Source organism: Myxocyprinus asiaticus, chromosome 13, assembly GCF_019703515.2.
Source record: "Myxocyprinus asiaticus isolate MX2 ecotype Aquarium Trade chromosome 13, UBuf_Myxa_2, whole genome shotgun sequence".
Classification (NCBI taxonomy): domain Eukaryota; kingdom Metazoa; phylum Chordata; class Actinopteri; order Cypriniformes; family Catostomidae; genus Myxocyprinus; species Myxocyprinus asiaticus.
This window is the reverse complement of record NC_059356.1, coordinates 39,450,882-39,470,103: the sequence shown is the minus strand read 5'-3', so window position 1 is coordinate 39,470,103 and position 19,222 is coordinate 39,450,882. Positions and strand designations below refer to the sequence as shown.

General features: G+C 37.5%; 1 protein-coding gene across 3 annotated transcripts in view; it reads right to left on the bottom strand.

The window, feature by feature from the left end:
* The window catches only part of LOC127450869 (serine/threonine-protein kinase WNK4-like), an 81,843-nt gene extending 64,649 nt beyond the window's left edge, over positions 1 to 17,194 (bottom strand). The window contains exon 1 of one of the 3 annotated variants that reach the window (XM_051715301.1): positions 16,034 to 17,194. In XM_051715301.1, the coding sequence (XP_051571261.1) occupies positions 16,034 to 16,645 (612 nt within the window). In that variant the 5' untranslated portion in view covers positions 16,646 to 17,194. The remainder of the gene's footprint in view (positions 1 to 16,033) is intronic. The other 2 variants (XM_051715303.1, XM_051715304.1) reach the window with 2 other exon arrangements.
* Between the last annotated feature and the right edge of the window lie 2,028 nt (positions 17,195 to 19,222).

Sequence of the window (19,222 nt, the reverse complement as noted above, 5' to 3'; positions counted from 1 at the left end):
GGACTCTGACTCATATCTGTCTTGTTGATGAGGAAAGGCTTGAGTCAGATTCAGTTCATGTAGTGAAATTATGAGATGATTATCTTGCTGAAAAGAGCAACTGAGTAGGTTGAGTAAACCACTGTAGGTTGATATTATCTAAAAGTGTAACACTATGTCTCTGGGGCACAATCAAAACATTTTTATGTTTGTTAGAGCAATCAGTCAAGCACGACACAGCAACATTTGCTTGACCAATTGTATATGTTTGGGGCGGGACTATCTGTTTATGCAATCAATGGATGACAGGGGGAGTTTTCTGTATCTGTTTGAAGACAGTGATTATTTTTGCAATTCCATTTGGTGACAAGGGGTGCAGAAATGACATATTTCAGCCTAAAAATTTGAAAATAAAAATACTTTTGGTTTATTTCTCACTCTGGAAATGGAAGGTTGAGTGAAGCACATTACATTATGTGTTACAATACTAGTTGTTAACTGCACATTTTGGGAAATGCAGACATTTGCATATCCAGTAAAGCCCAGTATATATACTGAATACATCAGAAACAGTAATAGTAGTATGGTAGTATGCTCACTTTGTTCAGTAGGAGAATAACACACTCAAGTCCAAGTGGCAGTCACTAGTAATCTAATCTCTTCTGTGATTGGTCAAGATAATGAGCAGGTCCTCTATGGAGTGACTCATTCATTAGCACCATAACTTGGAGCACTTCTTTACTGAGAATACCGATGTTCACTCTAGTTTTTACTCGACCACAATCATGTTCCCGCTTAGCCAGTAGATAAATGTTTTTTTTTGGCTTACTCTGTAGGAGGCAGTGTTGTGCTGGGAGCCGGACGTTTGCTGGATTCTATCTCTAAGATAACGTTACCTAGTGTTGCAGTTTGTTGTCACTGTTGAATAGCGGAAGAGAAGCACTGAGGCATGACTCTCGTAAGCGCGCAAAAATATCACATCAAAAAAGCGACCCCCTTCGCATGAAAATCAGTATACAGGCTTTTTACTGGGGGGGGGGGGGGGGGGTTATTTTTCCCATTTTTCACCCAATATGGAATGCACTTTTAAGTCCTCGTGGTCACGTAGTGATTCGCCTCAATCCAGGTGGTGGAGGACGAATCCTCGCGTGGCTTGTTGAGTGCATTGCCACGGAGACAAAGCGCGTATGGAGGCTTCACGCCATCCACTGCGCCATCCACGTCCAACTCACCACGTGCCCCACTGAGAACAAACCACATTATAGCACCCACAAGGAGGTTACCCCATGTGACTCTACCCTCCCTAGCAGCCGGGCCAATTTGGTAGCTTAGCACGCCCTGGGATTCAAACTAGTGAACTCCAGGTGGTAGCCAGCGTCTTTTACCACTGAGCTACCCAGGCCCCTCAGTATTCAGGCTTTAATAGGCAACCTAGGAAGTCCGGGAAGTACTCATTTTAAGTTGCGTTACAAGTCGTTCACACATTGGCAAAAAAAAAATTGCATGAATATTACATGAAAATTGTTATATATTTCACCTTTAATGTTGTCAGAAACCTGTTTTACTTTTCTTTCTTCCATGGAACACAAAAAGAGATGTTAGGTAGAATGTTAGTTTCAGTCCCCATTCACTTTCAGTGTATGGAAAAATATGTAAAGAAAGTGTATGATGACTGAGACTAACATTATGCCCATCATATGCTTTTGTGGTTCACGGAAGAAAGTCATACAGCTTTTGAACAACATGAGAGTGAGTAAACGCTCAAATTCTCAGCAAAAAAGCTATAAGCAATGGCCCAAAATGACCCATAAATGTTGGCTGTGACAATGATCTCTGATGACACAGGACTCAGATGGGTATCAGGATACTGCTCAGATTTAATCTGTGTTTGAAATCTGCGTGATCATGTGCTTTAATTGAGTAATAATGCAGAATGTGAACTCTCACCCTCCATGGAAGACAGCTGTTGTTGTCAAATCATAAAGAAACAAAACAGTGGGCAACCGTGGTCACATAATAGACTACATCAATACTGAATGTGAATCATACAGAGGACTGCAGAGTGTGTTCAACAGAACAAACACTATCAAAGGAAGACTGCATCTCAAAGTGTGTTTGTGTGTGTTTGCATGTGTGGGGTCGAGTTTGTATGCATGTGTCTAAAGACAAGTCCGCACAGTTGAATTATTATTTACACTAAATATAGGGCTTTGGAATTTTTGTGCTTTACACAAGCTACATTAAGCTTTATTCCTTTATTTTTATAGAATGTTAAAAAGAAAAGTAATAATTAAATACTACCTATTAGGAAACAAATAGGCATACTTGGTCAAATATATAACGTAATTATTTGTCACAAAATGTGTCTTGGTCTAATGGAATTGTGTAGTGACTGTTTTGAATTTTTTTGAATTGCAATTCAGTAAATCCTCTTCCTATCATTCCAATTCCAATTCAACTTCCTGTGGGGCATTGCCAATTAAAATTCCAACTCATGAATTGAAAGGGTTATTTCTGAAATTCTGAATTTTGCAAAACAATGGATCATGACTGAATTGTAGAAAAAAATGTCTGTTGGGGGGGTTGCGCTTGTCAGTAATTCGGCTAATGGGGTTGATTTTAAGGTACATGAAATTTCGGAAGCAGTATTACGATTTCTCGAAGATCGAAGATGTCTTCTATGTTAAAAGAAGACAAAGAAATGGTGAAGTGGAAAATGTGTATAGACATTGTGATCTGAATGCAGAATATACAGTTCTGTTCATGGAAGTCTAGTTAACTTGCTACTAAGCGCCTCCAACAAAACTCTAAAGTTCTGGCAAACTAGCCACTCATTATTTTCCCATGCAAATGAGCTTGTGATTCGCCGCAAACGTTTTGCAGATGTTTGCAGCTCTTCACCAGTAGTGTTGAACCAAACCTTTGGCAACAATGGACAATTTTCTGCAAGTTTACAGCAAAGCTCATTTGCATGTGAAAATGATCAGTGGCAAATTTGCGGCAAGTTTGCCATGAACTCTCGATTTTTGTAAGGGTCTGTATAAGTGATGTTCGTACAGGTTTTTGATGGGTGTGCATATGCGTAAACAGACCGGAAAACAAACAGCATAGGATAGAGCCCAACAACAAGTCCAAACAGTGGAAAGAATTCAACATTTCTGGGAGTACAGTGGGAAAATCATATAAATTATAAACTATACCCATTTATACATACCAATGTAAAAAATTTACTGTCCCTCACGCTCATGTATATGCGCTAAAGTATACAAGGGGAATCACAGAGTTTGACGTAAGAGGGAAACCCCACTACTGCAGCGCAATTTCGCTGCAGGTCGTGATAGAAAGCTATGGAACAAGCACTGCAACAATTCTGTAACATCTGGAAATAAAGTGAAGCAACTGAGAATAAAATATCAAAGTCTTCCTCGGATTCCATGTTTGTTATTTACACAAGCATCACAGGGAAATTACCTTGCTGATGATAAAGCTACTTACTGATTGAGCCGCATGTATACAAGAGTAAAGAGTACACTGCTTATACAGTGCATATAAACAGGAACGCCACTTTCTCGCAATAAGCCGCTTTCTGGTGTCCATGTAAAGGTAGTCACAGTATCTGTTACTTTGCAATCAGGTTGGAACCTGCCATGTCAGCCATTTTTTTAAGCAATATGCATCAGATGTTCAGTGAACTGTGGGCCATCTGTGGGCATGCATCTGAGGCTGAGACTAGTCCTAACCTTATCTATGATACTTCACACAGAAGTCAGTAAGAGCTCAATTGCAAGAAAGCTTTTATTTCCAACTAGTTTTTCAAGTGTATTAACCTGCCAGACTCTGTTACTGTGTCTGTCTCAAGAATAACCTACCATTCAACACACCAAGGCTACAAGTGCCACCTGTAGTGTATCAGCCCATAATCTCACAGCCCTGTATCGCTTTCATAAATGGCCTCTAAAGTAGAGTTTACTGATAAAATGTGGAGACCTTAAGACAGAAAACATGTCTCAGGAACAGTATTTCCATGTACCTGCTCATTTACTCAATCTTGTTGCCACTGAGTTACAAGGGGAGGGCAAAACCGTGGTTTGTTTAAAGTACAAACAGGTGGAAGGTCTCATGTAACCACTGGGGGTTAAAGCCTTATTTGCATATACAATAGATACAATCAGTAGATATTATGTGTACTCATACTCGCCAAGGCCAAGATACGGAAAACACCTTAAGAATTACACTATAATACCTTGCATCGTTCTCTGCGCCATTGCAGTCATCAAGGTTCAGTCTAATTAGTTGCAATCTCTATCAACATAAAAAGGACTGTAATTTTTCAGGACAGGAAAGCTTTGTCTGAAGGTCATGCACAGCATCATCTCAAAGATGCCGATGAATAGCTCAATGTAATGAACATGGATTATTCAATGGCTTTGTGAAGAGCCAATGAAAGAAATGCTATTTTGAGTGTTTAAGAATGATAGTAAACAGTTTATTTGCAACTACAGAAACTATTGTTTTAACCACTTAATGTACAGGCTCCATTCCAACTTAAGTTTGTAGATCATTTTACCATTTGGTGTGCTATCCTTTTTTTTTTTTTTTTTTTTATGTTATACTTTAAAGATTTAAGATTATATTTAAAAAAAAAAAAAACTCCCTTTGACTTACACTGCTAGAATGTTCACCAATTAAAATGAAACCAATAGTGAAGACAACTTACAGTTTAAGTCAGAAGTTTACATACACTTAGGTTAAAGTCATTAAAACTCATTTTTTAACGACTCCACAGATTTAATATTAGCAAACTATAGTTTTGGCAAGTCGTTTATGACATCTACTTTGTGCATGACATAAGTTATTTTTCCAACAATTGTTAACAGACAGACTGTTTCACTTTTAATTGACTATATCACAATTCCAGTGGGTTTACATACACCAAGTTAACTGTGCCTTTAAGCAGCTTGGAAAATTCCAGAAAATGATGTCAATCCTTTAGACAATTAGTCGATTAGCTCCTGATAGGAGGTGTACTGAACTGGAGGTGTACCTGTTGATGTATTTTAAACTCAGTGCCTCTGCTTGATATCATGGGAAAATCAAAAGAAATCAGCCAAGACTTCAGAAAAAAAAAATTGTGGACCTCAACAAGTCTGGTTCATCCTTGGGAGTAATTTCCAAATGCCTGAAAGTACCACGTTCATCTGTACAAACAATAGTACGCAAGTATAAACGCCATGGGACCACGCAGCCATCATACCACTCAGGAAGGAGACGGATTCTGTTTCCTAGAGATTAACATAGTTTGGTGCGAAAAGTGCAAATCAATCCCAGAACAACAGCAAAAGACCTTGTGAAGATGCAGGAGGAAACTGGTAGACAAGTATCTATATCCACAGTAAAACGAGTCCTATATCGACATAACCTGAAAGGCTGCTCAGCAAGGAAGAAGCCCCTGCTCCAAAACTGCCATAAAAAAGACAGACTACAGTTTGCAAGTGCACATGGGGACAAAGATCTTACTTTTTGGAGAAATGTCTTCTGGTTTGATGAAACAAAAATCTAACTGTTTGGCCATAATGACCATTGTTATGTTTGGAGGAAAAAGGGTGAGGCTTGCAAGCTGAAGAACACCATCCCAACCGTGAAGCATGGGGTGGCAGCATCATGTTGTGGAGGTGCTTTGCTACAGGAGGGACTGGTGCACTTCACAAAATAGATGGCATCATGAGGAAGGAAAATTATGTGGATAAATTGAAGCAACATCTCAAGATGGGTCTTCCAAATGGACAATGACCTCAAGCATACCTCCAAAGTTGTGGCAAAATGGCTTAAGGACAACAAAGTCAAGGTATTGGAGTGGCCATCACAAAGCCCTGACCTCAATCTGATAGAAAATTTGTGGGCAGAACTGAAAAAGCATGTGCGAACAAGGAGGCCTACAAACCTACCAAACCTGTTACACCATTTATGTCTGGAGGAATGGTCCAAAATTATTGTGAGAAGCTTGTGGAAGGCTACCCAAAACATTTTGACCCAAGTACAAACAATTTAAAGGCAATACTACCAAATACTAACAAAGTGTATGTAAACTTCTGATCCACTGGGAATGTGATGAAAGAAATAAAAGCTGAAATAAATAATTCTCTCTATTATTATTCTGACATTTCAAATTCTTAAAATAAAGTAGTGATCATAACTGACCTAAGACAGGGAATGTTTTCTATGATTAAATGTCAGGAATTGTGAAAAACTGAGTTTAAATGTATTTGGCTAAGGTGTATGTAAACTTCTGACTTCAACTGTATAATATGTGCATACTGAATTGTACTCTGAATTGTACTGAATTGTAATTGCAATCTTTTAATGGCAAAGGTGAAAAAACAAGACGTGTGCTCCTGAGTGTCATGAGCCATGAAAACGGTGAAATTTTATGGAAAATTCTGGGTTTAATACTTAACAGCATTTGTGGCATAATTTTGAGCATAAAAAATTATTTTGACCCATCCCTCGTTTATTTAAAAAGCAGCAATAACTGCAGTTACAGTAAGACACTTACAAGTGACTCCAGCCAGGTCTCCTAAGCAACCAAATTGGCCCGGTTGCTAGGGAGGGTAGAGTCACATGGGGTAACCTCCTCGTGGTTGCGATTAGTGGTTCTCGCTCTCAATGGGGCGCATGGTAATTTGTGCGTGGATCGCGGAGAGTAGCATGAGCCTCCACATGCGGAGTCTCTGCAGTGTCATGCACAGCGAACCATGTGATAAGATGCACGGATTGATGGTCTCAGAAGCGGAGGCAACTGAGACTTGTCCTCTGCTACCCGGATTGAGGTGAGTAACCGCGCCACCACGAGGATTTACTAAGTAGTGGGAATTGAGCATTCCAAATTGGGAGAAAAGGGGATAGAAAATAAAAAAATAAAAAAAACATTTAAAAAATAAACACTGTTTCAAAAGTATAGCCACAAGACATAAACATTATATGTGTTAACATGATTTTAGTGTGATACAATTAAGGATTTACCTGCGTTATAGCGTTCACCAGATTTCAGGGTTTAGCGCCGTTGTCATCATGACAACAAACTGGTGATATTGGATATAACTTTACACAAATAATATTAATAAGCTATTTTATCACACTAAAATCATTTTAACACATAATATTTACGTCCTGTGGCTTTGCTTTTGAAACTGTATGTTTTTTAACATTTATAATTTATAACAATAAATGCTCTAATGCAGATGTTTGCTTCTTTTTAGATAAACGGGGAAGGAAACACATTTATTTTTGTGGTATTCAACATTATGTCACAAATATTGTCAACTGTGCTTTGAATTAATCCCAGAATATTCCTTCCGGGAATATACTGAAAAAAAAAAAAAAAACAATAAACTTGAAAAATTAAATGGAAGTGGCACTACTACATTAAAATCAGAGAGCAAAAAACAAGTTACAGTCTCCTCTTTGCCTGCAAAAACTGATATGTTGTGCTATAGGCACCCCAATAGTGCTTCAGGCCGCAGCCTTTGTTCATCATGTCTTTGACAAAAAGGGAGGAGTGCCATTCAAGAGCAGAATGTGTGTCAAAGCAGGACCAGGTCTCAATCCACTAATGATGTGTTGGGACAACAAACCTTCTTGTAACCATCTGTTGTTGCCCTCTGTCCTTTCACGAGTGTTTTTCATGTCTGACTTCTTTGGTAAACGTGAGATAAAGGGTGTGATATGAGCAGGATTATGCATGTAAAATCTGTTTTGCTGCAAATTTGAAGCCAAATTATGAGTTGTACTCAATCAGAATTAAGACTTTTTGTGTTACTGTAGAATTAGCAATGGATCACTGCCATTTTTATTGCACATACATCAGAGAGCAAACATTAACATTTTAAAAATCACCTACTTTTGAGACACTGGAGAAAATTAATGAAATTTTGGGTTGATGAAAGCAAGTGACTATTTGGGTGTAAAATGGCAATTCATTTGGTCTTTTGAAGGCAACTCAAGAGACATTCAGGCTAGTTATTACATAATCAAGAGCCACAGGAGTTGGTAAACTTTTGTGCTGCCTGCAGCTCAGAGAGAAGATGAATGGTTGGCAGGGAATGAATTTTCTGACTTAATCATCCTTTAAAAGCTGCAAGCCTACAGCTATTTTTTCTAATATAAGTCCAAATAAATATTATGCACTTCAGCCATGAATTATATTTATTAGTGTTGGTGAAAATGATATGCTGGTGGCATGTTGGTTTTTGACTTTTTTTTTCTTCATTTAGATTAACCTAAATGTATCCTAAAAATACATTTGCACTGATTACCTGGACAAGAAAAAACAGAAGCAAAGTCCCCCACCACATTTTAGAATATTAATATAATTATCACAACAAATGTAAATACACAATGGACATTTAATGTGCTTTACATAAAAATGATAAAGAAAATACAAGATAAAATAAATTTAAACACTAAGTAAGAACAAGAAATGAGAATAAAAAGTATGAAAATAGTAAAAATTATTAAAATTAAAGAATATATATATATATATATATATATATATATATATATATATATATATATATATATATATATATAGGGTTGGGGAGTAACGGAATAGATGTTACGGGACTAAGTATTTAAAATACAAAATATAAGTAACTGTATTCCACTACAGTTACAATTTAATCATTGGTAATTAGAATACAGTTACATTCAAAAAGTATTTTGATTACTGAAGAGATTAGTTAGCATTTTATTGTCATTTGTTTCATTTAATATTTAGTCCTTTCAGATGGAAAACATTTATACATATAAATGATGCGATCCAAAGTGCATTTGAACAGCAGTGAAACACTTTCTTATGATGTGTTATATTCATTCGAGCAGACAGAGAAGTAAGTTTGAAGTAAGTTTGGAGCAGAAGAAATAGAAATAAACCTTGTGTAAATTGTCAGCTTTACGCTAAGCTAAAATGCTATTTCTAGCCATTTTACATGCACATGTTACCAGGCACGATCATATTTGTTTTATCAAGAAAATTCACGCTGGATCATAATTTCTTTTGTTCTATTAAGACCTTTGATATTAGGGCAAAAATCATATTCTTGATGATAATTTTTGTATTGTTTTCCTGTAAAAATATCTAAAAATCCTTAAAACAAGATCAATTTGATTTATCTTGTTTTAGAAACAACACTGCATAAGATATTTAGGTTTTTCAGCGAATGTATTTTTAACATGTGTATTTTGTCTTACTGTACTGACAGAGTTTTTATAGTCAAAACAAGTGAAAAAATCTACCAGTGCTGAAGAAGTAATCCAAAGTATTTAGAATACATTACTGACCTTGAGTAATTTAACGGAATACGTTACAAGTTACATTTTAAAGCATGTATTCTGTAATCTGTAGTGGAATACATTTCAAAAGTAACCCTCCCAACCCTATATATATATCTCCCACAGGATAAACAATATCAGCCCCCACAGCTGGCCCATGTGGACCCGAATGAGACAACAACAAGACATAGCCACAACACGCTCAGCCTCTTATCAGTGAGCAGCAGAAATGAGGCGGAGTGATTATAATCAGACTATGGTCTATCAGTAAATAAGTTTAAAAGAAAACAAACAAAAAAATGCATGTTTACTTAATCAGACCATGGCCTCTAAGTAAACTACTCATTTTAAGTAAACTTGTTTTAGTCTAAATTTTCAATAATGTGCAGAGCACTGAGCTTGCAAGATAATGCATTTAATTGACTGCATGTATTGCTGTATGCTGTTTGAATTTATGGTTTGAATACATTTGAGTTCATGGTGTCTTTCGCACAGATAAGAACCATTCCTAGACATGTAGTGAATGGGCAGCGATAAAGCCAAGCTCTGTGGGTTAAGTAAGTCTTATTCTTATTCTCCCCTCACGTCAGCCATCAGCCTCAGCGAAAGAGAGATCATAGCAGTCAATCCCATTAAGCCACAAAGCAAAGCCAGTATCTCGTTGTCACAAAGCGGTGAACCATCGTCGGTGGTCACTAGCCACAGTCACCATAGCAGCTCTAGTCCACCAAAAACCATTTACCAAGGTAATTAAGCAAGACAAACTGGGAGAAAAAGAGAAAAATTCTTTCAAGAGGATTAGCTCAATGAGTGTGCAACAGGCAGTAAATAGCACATTCTGAGGTGAGGCAAGCTGACGGAAAAATGAACTGCATGATAAAGGGTCGCTGAGGAATGGCTTTCTCAGATAAAACTGTGTGGGCTAAACATGTGCAAAGTGAATGGCTGGGGTCTGGAAGTCTGGGAAAGTCACAAAACATCTGCTCTGGCCAGTCACAAGATCAGCAAGCATCCTTTTTACAAAAAGAAAGACAACACTGCATGACAATAGCTGTATCCCAACCAGTAGACTCCTGTAGAAACTGCTGAATTTCGGACGTATTCATAAAAGTACTGGTCGGGAGTGTAAAATTCCACAGGCCCAAATAAATCCGATTATATATCATTTCGGACATTAGTGACTGATGATTCCTTCAGTGTTATGGCCATTTGTTGCCATGCTAAGTAATTCTCTTAAGTTGTCTCTCAGGGGAATTTTTCAAACTTGAGTCACATTTGCATTTCTCACCTTCTGGATAAAATGGTCACCCCTATAGGACTTTTATCTAATTTAAACTCAAAGATTGGCTGCCCTTAAACTTAACCTACCCCTAAATCTTGACAGCTATTAGATCACTGTGTACACTGGCTTTCATTTTATTGGTTAAACTTACATTTTGCCCACCCAGCATTTAGTTTATCCCTCTTATTACAGGTCTTTAATCAATGTTGACACAATATAAATGCTGAGACAATAATTGGATTTAAATATATTTATTAAAAGGCAAATCTTAAATATACAAAATATATCAATAATAAAATATACAAAATCTGAAACACAGTGTGAAGCTTCAATTAGATTTCAGTAAATGAACTAATATATTACTCTGTGTCACTTGTCATCACACAAATGTGATTAGTCCCAGAATAGTATAGGTTTGTATCAAGTCTCTTCTGTAGCTCCAGGAACAGAGCTTCTCAAAACTTCTGGTTTTACAACCAACACTGGCCTCCCATAGACAACACAGTCTTCTTCATTGGATATCATGTCCACCCAATACACAATTCTCCACACAATCCTCCTGTGTCTGTCTCTGTTGACCTGGTCTTCAGCAACTGCAAAACATAACAGTAATTTAACCACTGAAAACAACCACTAAAAAAACTCTTAACAACATAATGGCTTTACATCAACTTACTCTTCTCTCTCTTTACCACAATCTTGATTGAGTCTCTCAGCTCTACCTTTGCACAGGGCTGAATTGGTAATCTGGCAAACCGGGCATTTTACCGGTGGGCCGACGCACTTTGGGGCTGATCAGGGGTGGACTGGCCATCGGGAGAACCGGGCTGGCCGATGGGCCGTCCGCGAAATGGGCCGTGATAATCTGAAATGAGGCGCCGTGTTATGCAGAATGGGCCACAAAACGGCGCCGCGATATGCCGAAGGGGGCAGCGATATGCAGAAAAGAACAGAGAAGGCCAGTTTCTTTGTAAAATCCCGGGCCGATTTCTTTTCCCAGTCCACCCCTACCTTTGCATGACGCAAGTAGGAATACTTCTTCCTCACAGCCTCATTATAAGTCTTTCAGGATGCTTAAAAGACATAAAATATTGTTAATAAGAGAAAGACTTGATAGTTAAACCAAAATAAAAATTGATATTAAAAGATTGCAACAACAGTTTGAATGTTACCATAAAAAATATGTGAAGATGAGTTGAGTCTGGTTGTGGGGGTGGGGGTCTGTGGAAAAGAGGAATCATGATGTGAGAGATAATAAATTATGAAGTTAAATACAATATTGGCATATAATAGTATACATCATCGGTCTTACCTGGTAAATGGATTATTTTATTGAAGATTCTTCTTTGAATGTTGCAGTCTGACTGTCTGTAGCATCTGTAGGTGTGTTAAAAATGACTCCTCAACAAGTCTGACCAGAGATTAGAACAACAGAAGTCTTTGCAGGAGGTGGTGGGGTAAGAAGTGGAGGTGTGTTTGGGGGGATTAAGGGGTGGGGGTCAATCATGAACGGTCAACAATAGGGGAGACCAGGGCTAGTTGTTACACTTAACTCCAGTAAATATTTCTAGTAGGTTTCTTTTTCAAAGTCTTTTCTGTATACACACACACACACACTTTAAAGCCTTGGCTGCAAAAAAGCTGTTGAGCACTTCCAGTTTGACAGACTGAAATTTTTGGGGGAGCCCTGTGGAGGTATGGAGTTTGCAGGGCACACAGACTGACTCTGAACCAATTGCCTACCTGTAGAACGTACTGCAGGCAGATGTGTACTTAGTACTTAATCTGTGCAGTTAAGCCAGACAAAAGAGAAAGTATCAGTAGTAATACCACTCTACACAATGGTAGAGATTGGCCTTTATGATTCCTAAAGTTTTCACATTGTGGGTTTTTTTATGCACATGTCAGATTATTTTTTAACAGCAGAAATTTTATAATTTAGGATTTTTTTTTATTTTTATGAAACAATATTTGTCTGCTTTTATTATATATTTATTATGTTTTTATTATTTTATTAACTTTTTAATTTTGGTTTACTACTGTACTATACAGTAACTCTTTAATTGGACAGATTGCATTCAATTTCATGTTTGCATTCAATTTCTTTAGTACTCATACTTAAAGTATAATAATAAACTCAGATAAAAAAAATTGTAATCAGTTTTTTTCTGTAATGTCTGTCAAAAATATCAAGTAAAATAAAATAAAAAATAAAAACATTCAGGGTGTTTATTTTTGCATGTTTTTCTGTACAGTAATGTAGTTCGCTGTAGCCAAAAAAATAAGCCAAACTTTCAGTTATTTGCCTTCCCCTGTGCTCTGAAAACACAGCAATCCCTTAACACCTTTCACTCACAATTGCCAGTCATTAACAAATAAAAATCCCTCTTAGCAGGACTGCCATCAGTCATTACAACCAGCCGAATTTCAACTGTAAATTTCTGTTGAACTTCACGGTTCCCTGTACATGTCAGCTAAATTGAGGTATGTGGCTTTATGGGGATGTTAACGGTTTTATGTTACTTGGGTCCGTTTTTTCACTAATACATCTGACAAACTTGAAGTGGGTGTTCACTATTCCCACATTTTTCCAGATTTGACTCTTTTCATGCAGTGCAACATGCCCTGTAAGCACAAAGAGAGACTACGTGCGCTGGTGAGAGCACTGTCATCAGAAGTGCCAATGCCTCCTCAGGCTACGTTCACAGTAAACGTCTTAATCTTCCATTCCAATTTTATGCCCAGATCCTATATTTTGCCATATCAATGTAAATCAAGTAAAAAGAAGAAAATAGCTGAAGAAGCGCTCATCTATTATTTGCTGTGGACACCTGCTGACAGAAACAGTTCCCCCAAGTAAAACACTGCTGGCACTGAATGACGACAATAGTGACATGTGCCTGCACAATGAAGAATGATATTACAGAAACAAATGAATTGTGTCTAAATGTGTCTGAACAGTCTGAAAAAATTCTAGGTTTTGGTACACAAAACATTGTGTCTTTTAGTTGGCACTGTTATTTGTCATAAAAACAGATATAAGTAAGAATGAGGGCCCAGCTGATCTTAGTGATCATCTCTAATAAAGTTAATATACTGTGACAGCGTAGACATTGTTACACAGACTGATCTCACATTGAAATCGGAAACTGACTTTTCTTTAGCTCAAATCTGGCTGTGCTTACGGAAATGCAAAACACTGCCGCCACTGGCCACAGCGGTAAGTGTCATGGCCGTATGGGCAAGTGTGAGCTCCATTTTGCATGTGTACGGTCTGCAGAGGGGCCCCAAAAGCGAGTAGTGAAGCAAGTTGTTTTCAGCTGTACAGGCTGCAATACAGTGAGTTTACGATTACTTGCTGGTTTCAAAGCAGGATCTAAACCCAGGTCTCCCACGCTGCTAATGCAACTTGATTCTGGTCGTACCATAGTGAAAGGTAAACATGCTGTAGCCGATGCAAAAATGTCTGAAAGGAGATGGCGCTTGTTCGTGTGTTAGCATAATCCGACCTGGAAGCCCAGCTTCTCTATATAATGATGTAAAAAAATCCATCTGCAAGGTACATGCCATCATAACTACACACTGCTACGGATGCATGAATGCATAAAGACATTGCATCATTATTTATTGTTCTATTTTTATTGTTTACTGTTTTTTATGCATTTATTGTTGTTCATTACTGCTGTTTACCTCACTGACGAACATTTTGGCTAAATAAATTTTTTGCTATAGAAAGTCTGAAATTGCTAAATGTTTACTCGGATCCTTCTGTTTTACACTCTAATTGATTTTTCACAATTTTGCAGTTCATTTCTGTTAACTGCAAAAACTGACACTTCAAAACAATTTTAAAATGCTAAACTTTGAAAAAAATAATAGTTTGATAATGTGTACATATACTGTATATCCAAATGCATAACTTGTGATATAATATAAAATTAGGTTACAAAAGCAATCAGACTACACAGTAGGTGGCTGCATAGAACACTGCAGCCATCTACTGGTTATTATTGTCACAACATTATTTTCAAGTCATGTTATTTATATTTTGTACACCAGATGGCAGCAATCGGCCTCCAATTTACTGTATGTCACATTCTCATATTTTCTTTATGTTTCAACTTATAGAAGTGAAGGTTTTTACTGCAATAAAGTTTCATAAATTTGCTAATTAATTGTAAAATTGAGAAGTTTACATGTAATTAGGATCAAAATAGCATAAAATCCCAAAAGATGTGCATACGTTTATTGTTGTTACATCAGGGAAGAAGAAATTGTATCATCATCATCATCAAAAAAAAAAAAAAATGACACCTCTGCTCTTTCACACTACACTTTTTGACCGACATCTGTGCTTCCCCTCTTTTGAAAAGCACCAGCCACCACTGCATTACAATTATCTTTGCACACTGGTATGGGATACACCTAAAATTAAAGATGAACCAGACAGTCTAGCTTCACAATAGATATAATAAATATAGACCTTTTATGAAGTCAGAACAACAGATAGTGATTCCACATCATCATCAGGGTTAACTTTTCTATATTTAACACTAATAATAGACAGGGAAAAAAAAGAGCACAATTGAGTCATTCCTGGTTTGAGTTTATTCAACCTATTGACTCCCCACTTGAATGGATGAAATCTAGAGCGATGTGAGATTTAATACATTTGCAGTGTGTCATTCTGCAGCATGACCACATCTGACTTTTGGGCGAACCACTGCCTTGATGAGACTACAATGTCACATGCTGATGAGAACAATCGGTTGTGTTGCAAAATAATAAAATTACACCAGTGTTGCTATCATTTCTAGTGAAATACAGATATAGAATGCATCTAATAATAGTGAAAAGATAGCTACTGTAATACATTCATCAATTCATCACAGGGCAATATGAAATCAGTTGGTTGCAGACACAACACCCAGACATTCTCAATGTTTATCGCATCAATTATATTTATTTTAATTACATCCTTCCTCAAAAACCTCCCCTTTATCATCATAGCATTGTGTCCATGTAGGACCCCTACCTAAAGCACCTGTTCCAGTCCTTCCTGCAATTTCTCATTGAATTGGCTGACCTGTTGATCCTAGATAAAGTGATCCATCCAATACCCCCCCCCCCCCAACTAAAAATGACAAAGATTAAGCTTTTAAATTATAATGATTTTATCTATTATGAATTTACTGTGATTTCAAACAATAATATATGCAGTACATTAAAACAGACTAACTATGGTATTTTGGTGGCAACTATACAGTTACCGTGGCCATTTTTCTTTTCTTTTTTTTTTTTTTTTTTTGTATGGGACATCGTTTCAATTAATTGACTGAATGAAAACTCATTCTGATTCCAAAATATTTCAGTTGTTAAGTGACATACACGATGCTTAGCTATTACACATTCAACAGGTGTTTTCGCATAGCATTGACTTCTTACCTGCAGTTCACACCAAGCAACCTCCACTGTGGTCTCCGTATCCAAGCCCTTGTAGACGGTCTTAAATGACCCCCTTCCGATCTCAATATTAAACTTTAGGAACCTTCCATCAGGTGAGGTCGCCACAGCTTTCGTCTCAACCTCATCTTTTTCATCCTGCTCGCGTTTACTCTCAAACAGTGCCCGTGACAAAACAACCTTCTTCTGCGTGCTTTCATCGGAGGATTCCGAGCTGGCATCGATATCCTGTACGCTGGGCTCCTCGGTGTTCCAGGTCTCAGCTGGTCGCGGGTCGGAGTCATGGGTCTCCGGTGGGGAGATGGAGACAGGTGACATTGGGGGAAAAGAGTCCGTCTTTTTCTCCTCGTTGATGCTTTCTGATAAAATGTTGTCGGCTGACCACGAGAGAGTTTTCGTGAGAGGTGCGATGCTCTCCTGAGGCTCTATATCCACAGTGTGGAGTTTGTTCAACCTGTAGGAATGTCTCCTGGAGTTTGCCGAGTGTCTCCTCCGTCTCGGCGGCAGGCGCGCTGGGAAGAAGGCGTCCGCGTCAAAACCCGCAGGTAACTTCGGGAAGCCAAGACCAGCCATGTCAACTTCAGCCTGTGACATTGTAGCAGACACCCTTGCAGTTTAGATCGCAGTTTATTGCATTACATATCAGCGTCCCTGCATTCCAGCATTTCTCCGTAAGAGATCTCCATAACAACTATCTGCTTATTTTAGTGTAATAATAATATCAATAACCTCCGAACCATAATAACTCTTCAAGAGCGCAGTCCAGGTTAGGTACAATAAAATTAAATAAAAATGCAGCGCGAATATAAACTAAATTCGATCGCAGTGTAGCGATTCATCTTAATGTTACCGAAGTCAATAATCGAAGGTAAATAAATAATCAGCACGAATATACGATGAATTCAAAGTATCGTTTCTGCGTAATGTTGCGCAAGCGAATAATCGAATGTTTAATAATTCGATAATTTTACTAAATGTGTCGCTTGGCGTTCGAGCGTCTCCACGGAGCGCACGTAGCGTTGCCTTCGCTCTCTCAGCACAAGTGTCTAGAGCGCTGCTCTGGTTGCTCCTCCCTGTGGATAAACACCTTAGTGTTGTGGTTATCAACCCTGTTCCTGGAGGACCCCCACAGCACTATACATTTTAGATATTTCCCCAATCAAAACACACCTGATGCAACTCATAAGCTCGTTAGTGGAGACTCCAATACCTGAACTGGGTGTGTCAGAAAAGGGAGGTACACAAAATGCACAGTGTTGGGGGGCCTCCACGAACAGGGTTGAGAATTACTCGTCCAGGGACCACTTACTTTAATACAATCACTCACAGGTTGTATCTTGGCTGACAACAATGCCATGAGTGCAGTATCATGTCTCAAATAGATTTCAGTTGTCTATTGCAAACGTGTTTTTTTTTTTTTTTTTTTTAATCTGTTGCAGGATCATAACAAAGTCAGAAGCACTGGATCCCAAGATCTTTCAAATCATGAATCAGTAGGGTAGAGAAATAGTAAGTATTTAAAACCACTATTTTAAACAAACTGAACAGATCACATTATTTCTGAGAGATGTTCAGATTGATAAAACAAGAAGCCTAAAAGGGTTAGTTCATCCAAAAATGAAAATTCTCTAATCATTTACTCACCCTCATGCCATCCCAGATGTGTATGACTTTCTTTTATCTGCTGAACACAAATTAAGATTTTGGATGAATTGCTCAGTTCTTTTGGCCCAGAGCAAGTGAATGGGTGCTAAAATGTTGAAGCTCCAAAAATCACATAAATCAGCATAAAAGTAATCAATAGGACTCCAGTGGTTAAATCCATATTTTCAGAAGCGATATGATTGGTGTGGGTGAAAAACAGATCACTTTCACATTCTTCTTCTTGTGTTTTTGGTGATTGACATTTTTCATGCATATCGCCCCCTACTGGGCAGGGAGAAGAATTTCAAGCAAAAAAATGACAAAAATGTTTCTCACCCACACCTACTGTATCATATTGCTTCAGAAAATATGGATTAAAACACTGGAGTCATATGGATTACTTTTATGATGCCTTTATGTACTTTTTGGAGCGCCAAAATTTTGTCACCCATTTAGTTGCATTGTATAGACCTACAGAGGTGAAATAATCTTCGAACAATCATAATTTGTGTTCTGCAGAATAAAGAAAGTCATAGACATCTGGAATGGCATGAGGGTAAATGATGAAATAATTTTCATTCTTGGGTGAACTATCCCTTTAATATCGTATTTATTCATTTTTTATAGCATAGTGTATGATCACACTTTATATTAGTATTAATGTTACTGTGCAATTAGCTATATATCTAAGTAGGCCTACTCATTAATACTGAACCACATGCCCATACTGTGTAATTAATTTGTAGAGGTGCTTATTATTTACTCATACTGTAAAAAAGTGTCAATGTGCAACTTAAAATCTATTTCTACTTGATTTAACCCTTAAAATGACTTTTGTTTGAGTAACCTATGTATTTAGGTTGAATTAGCCCTGTTAAATATGTTAAATAAAAAAACTATTAAATAATATTCGAAAAGAATTAAACCTGGCCGTTTAGATGTTACACAGTACGTATTTATAACACTTACCACATGAAACACATTTTTAGGTTTCCTGATTTTTTTTTTTACATTGAACTTTTATTATTGATACAAAATTAAAAACACTGACATCTCGTAGCCTACAATATGACTTCGCCAAATTCTTTCTGCCTTGAAAATAATTCTGTATATCTCCTGCAGCATTCCATCGATGTGACACTCGTATTACAAAATGTATAAATAGTTCCAGCTAATAATAGCTGAAAGATCAGCTGATAGTGGAATCAGATGAGTAGTATTAGAGTTGGATAAACATAGACATGGGGTGTAATGAAAACCTCTTTACGGCATGTTGCTCGAAGCTCAAACGTGTGCCAAACCTGGCTGCAAGACACAATCTGTGAAACACATCAGCATGTTTCTAGTTAAGATATAAATACATCTAGTTAGTTATCTGCATTATTGAACAGGCACTTTGGGCAGCCTGACTATATTATATAGAGCATGGCCTAATAAACTGATTCTTACTGAGGTAATATATTAATAATATGAATATTATGCCAGTCTTAATTTGGATTAGTGAGGATCCCTGGAACTCTTCTGCAG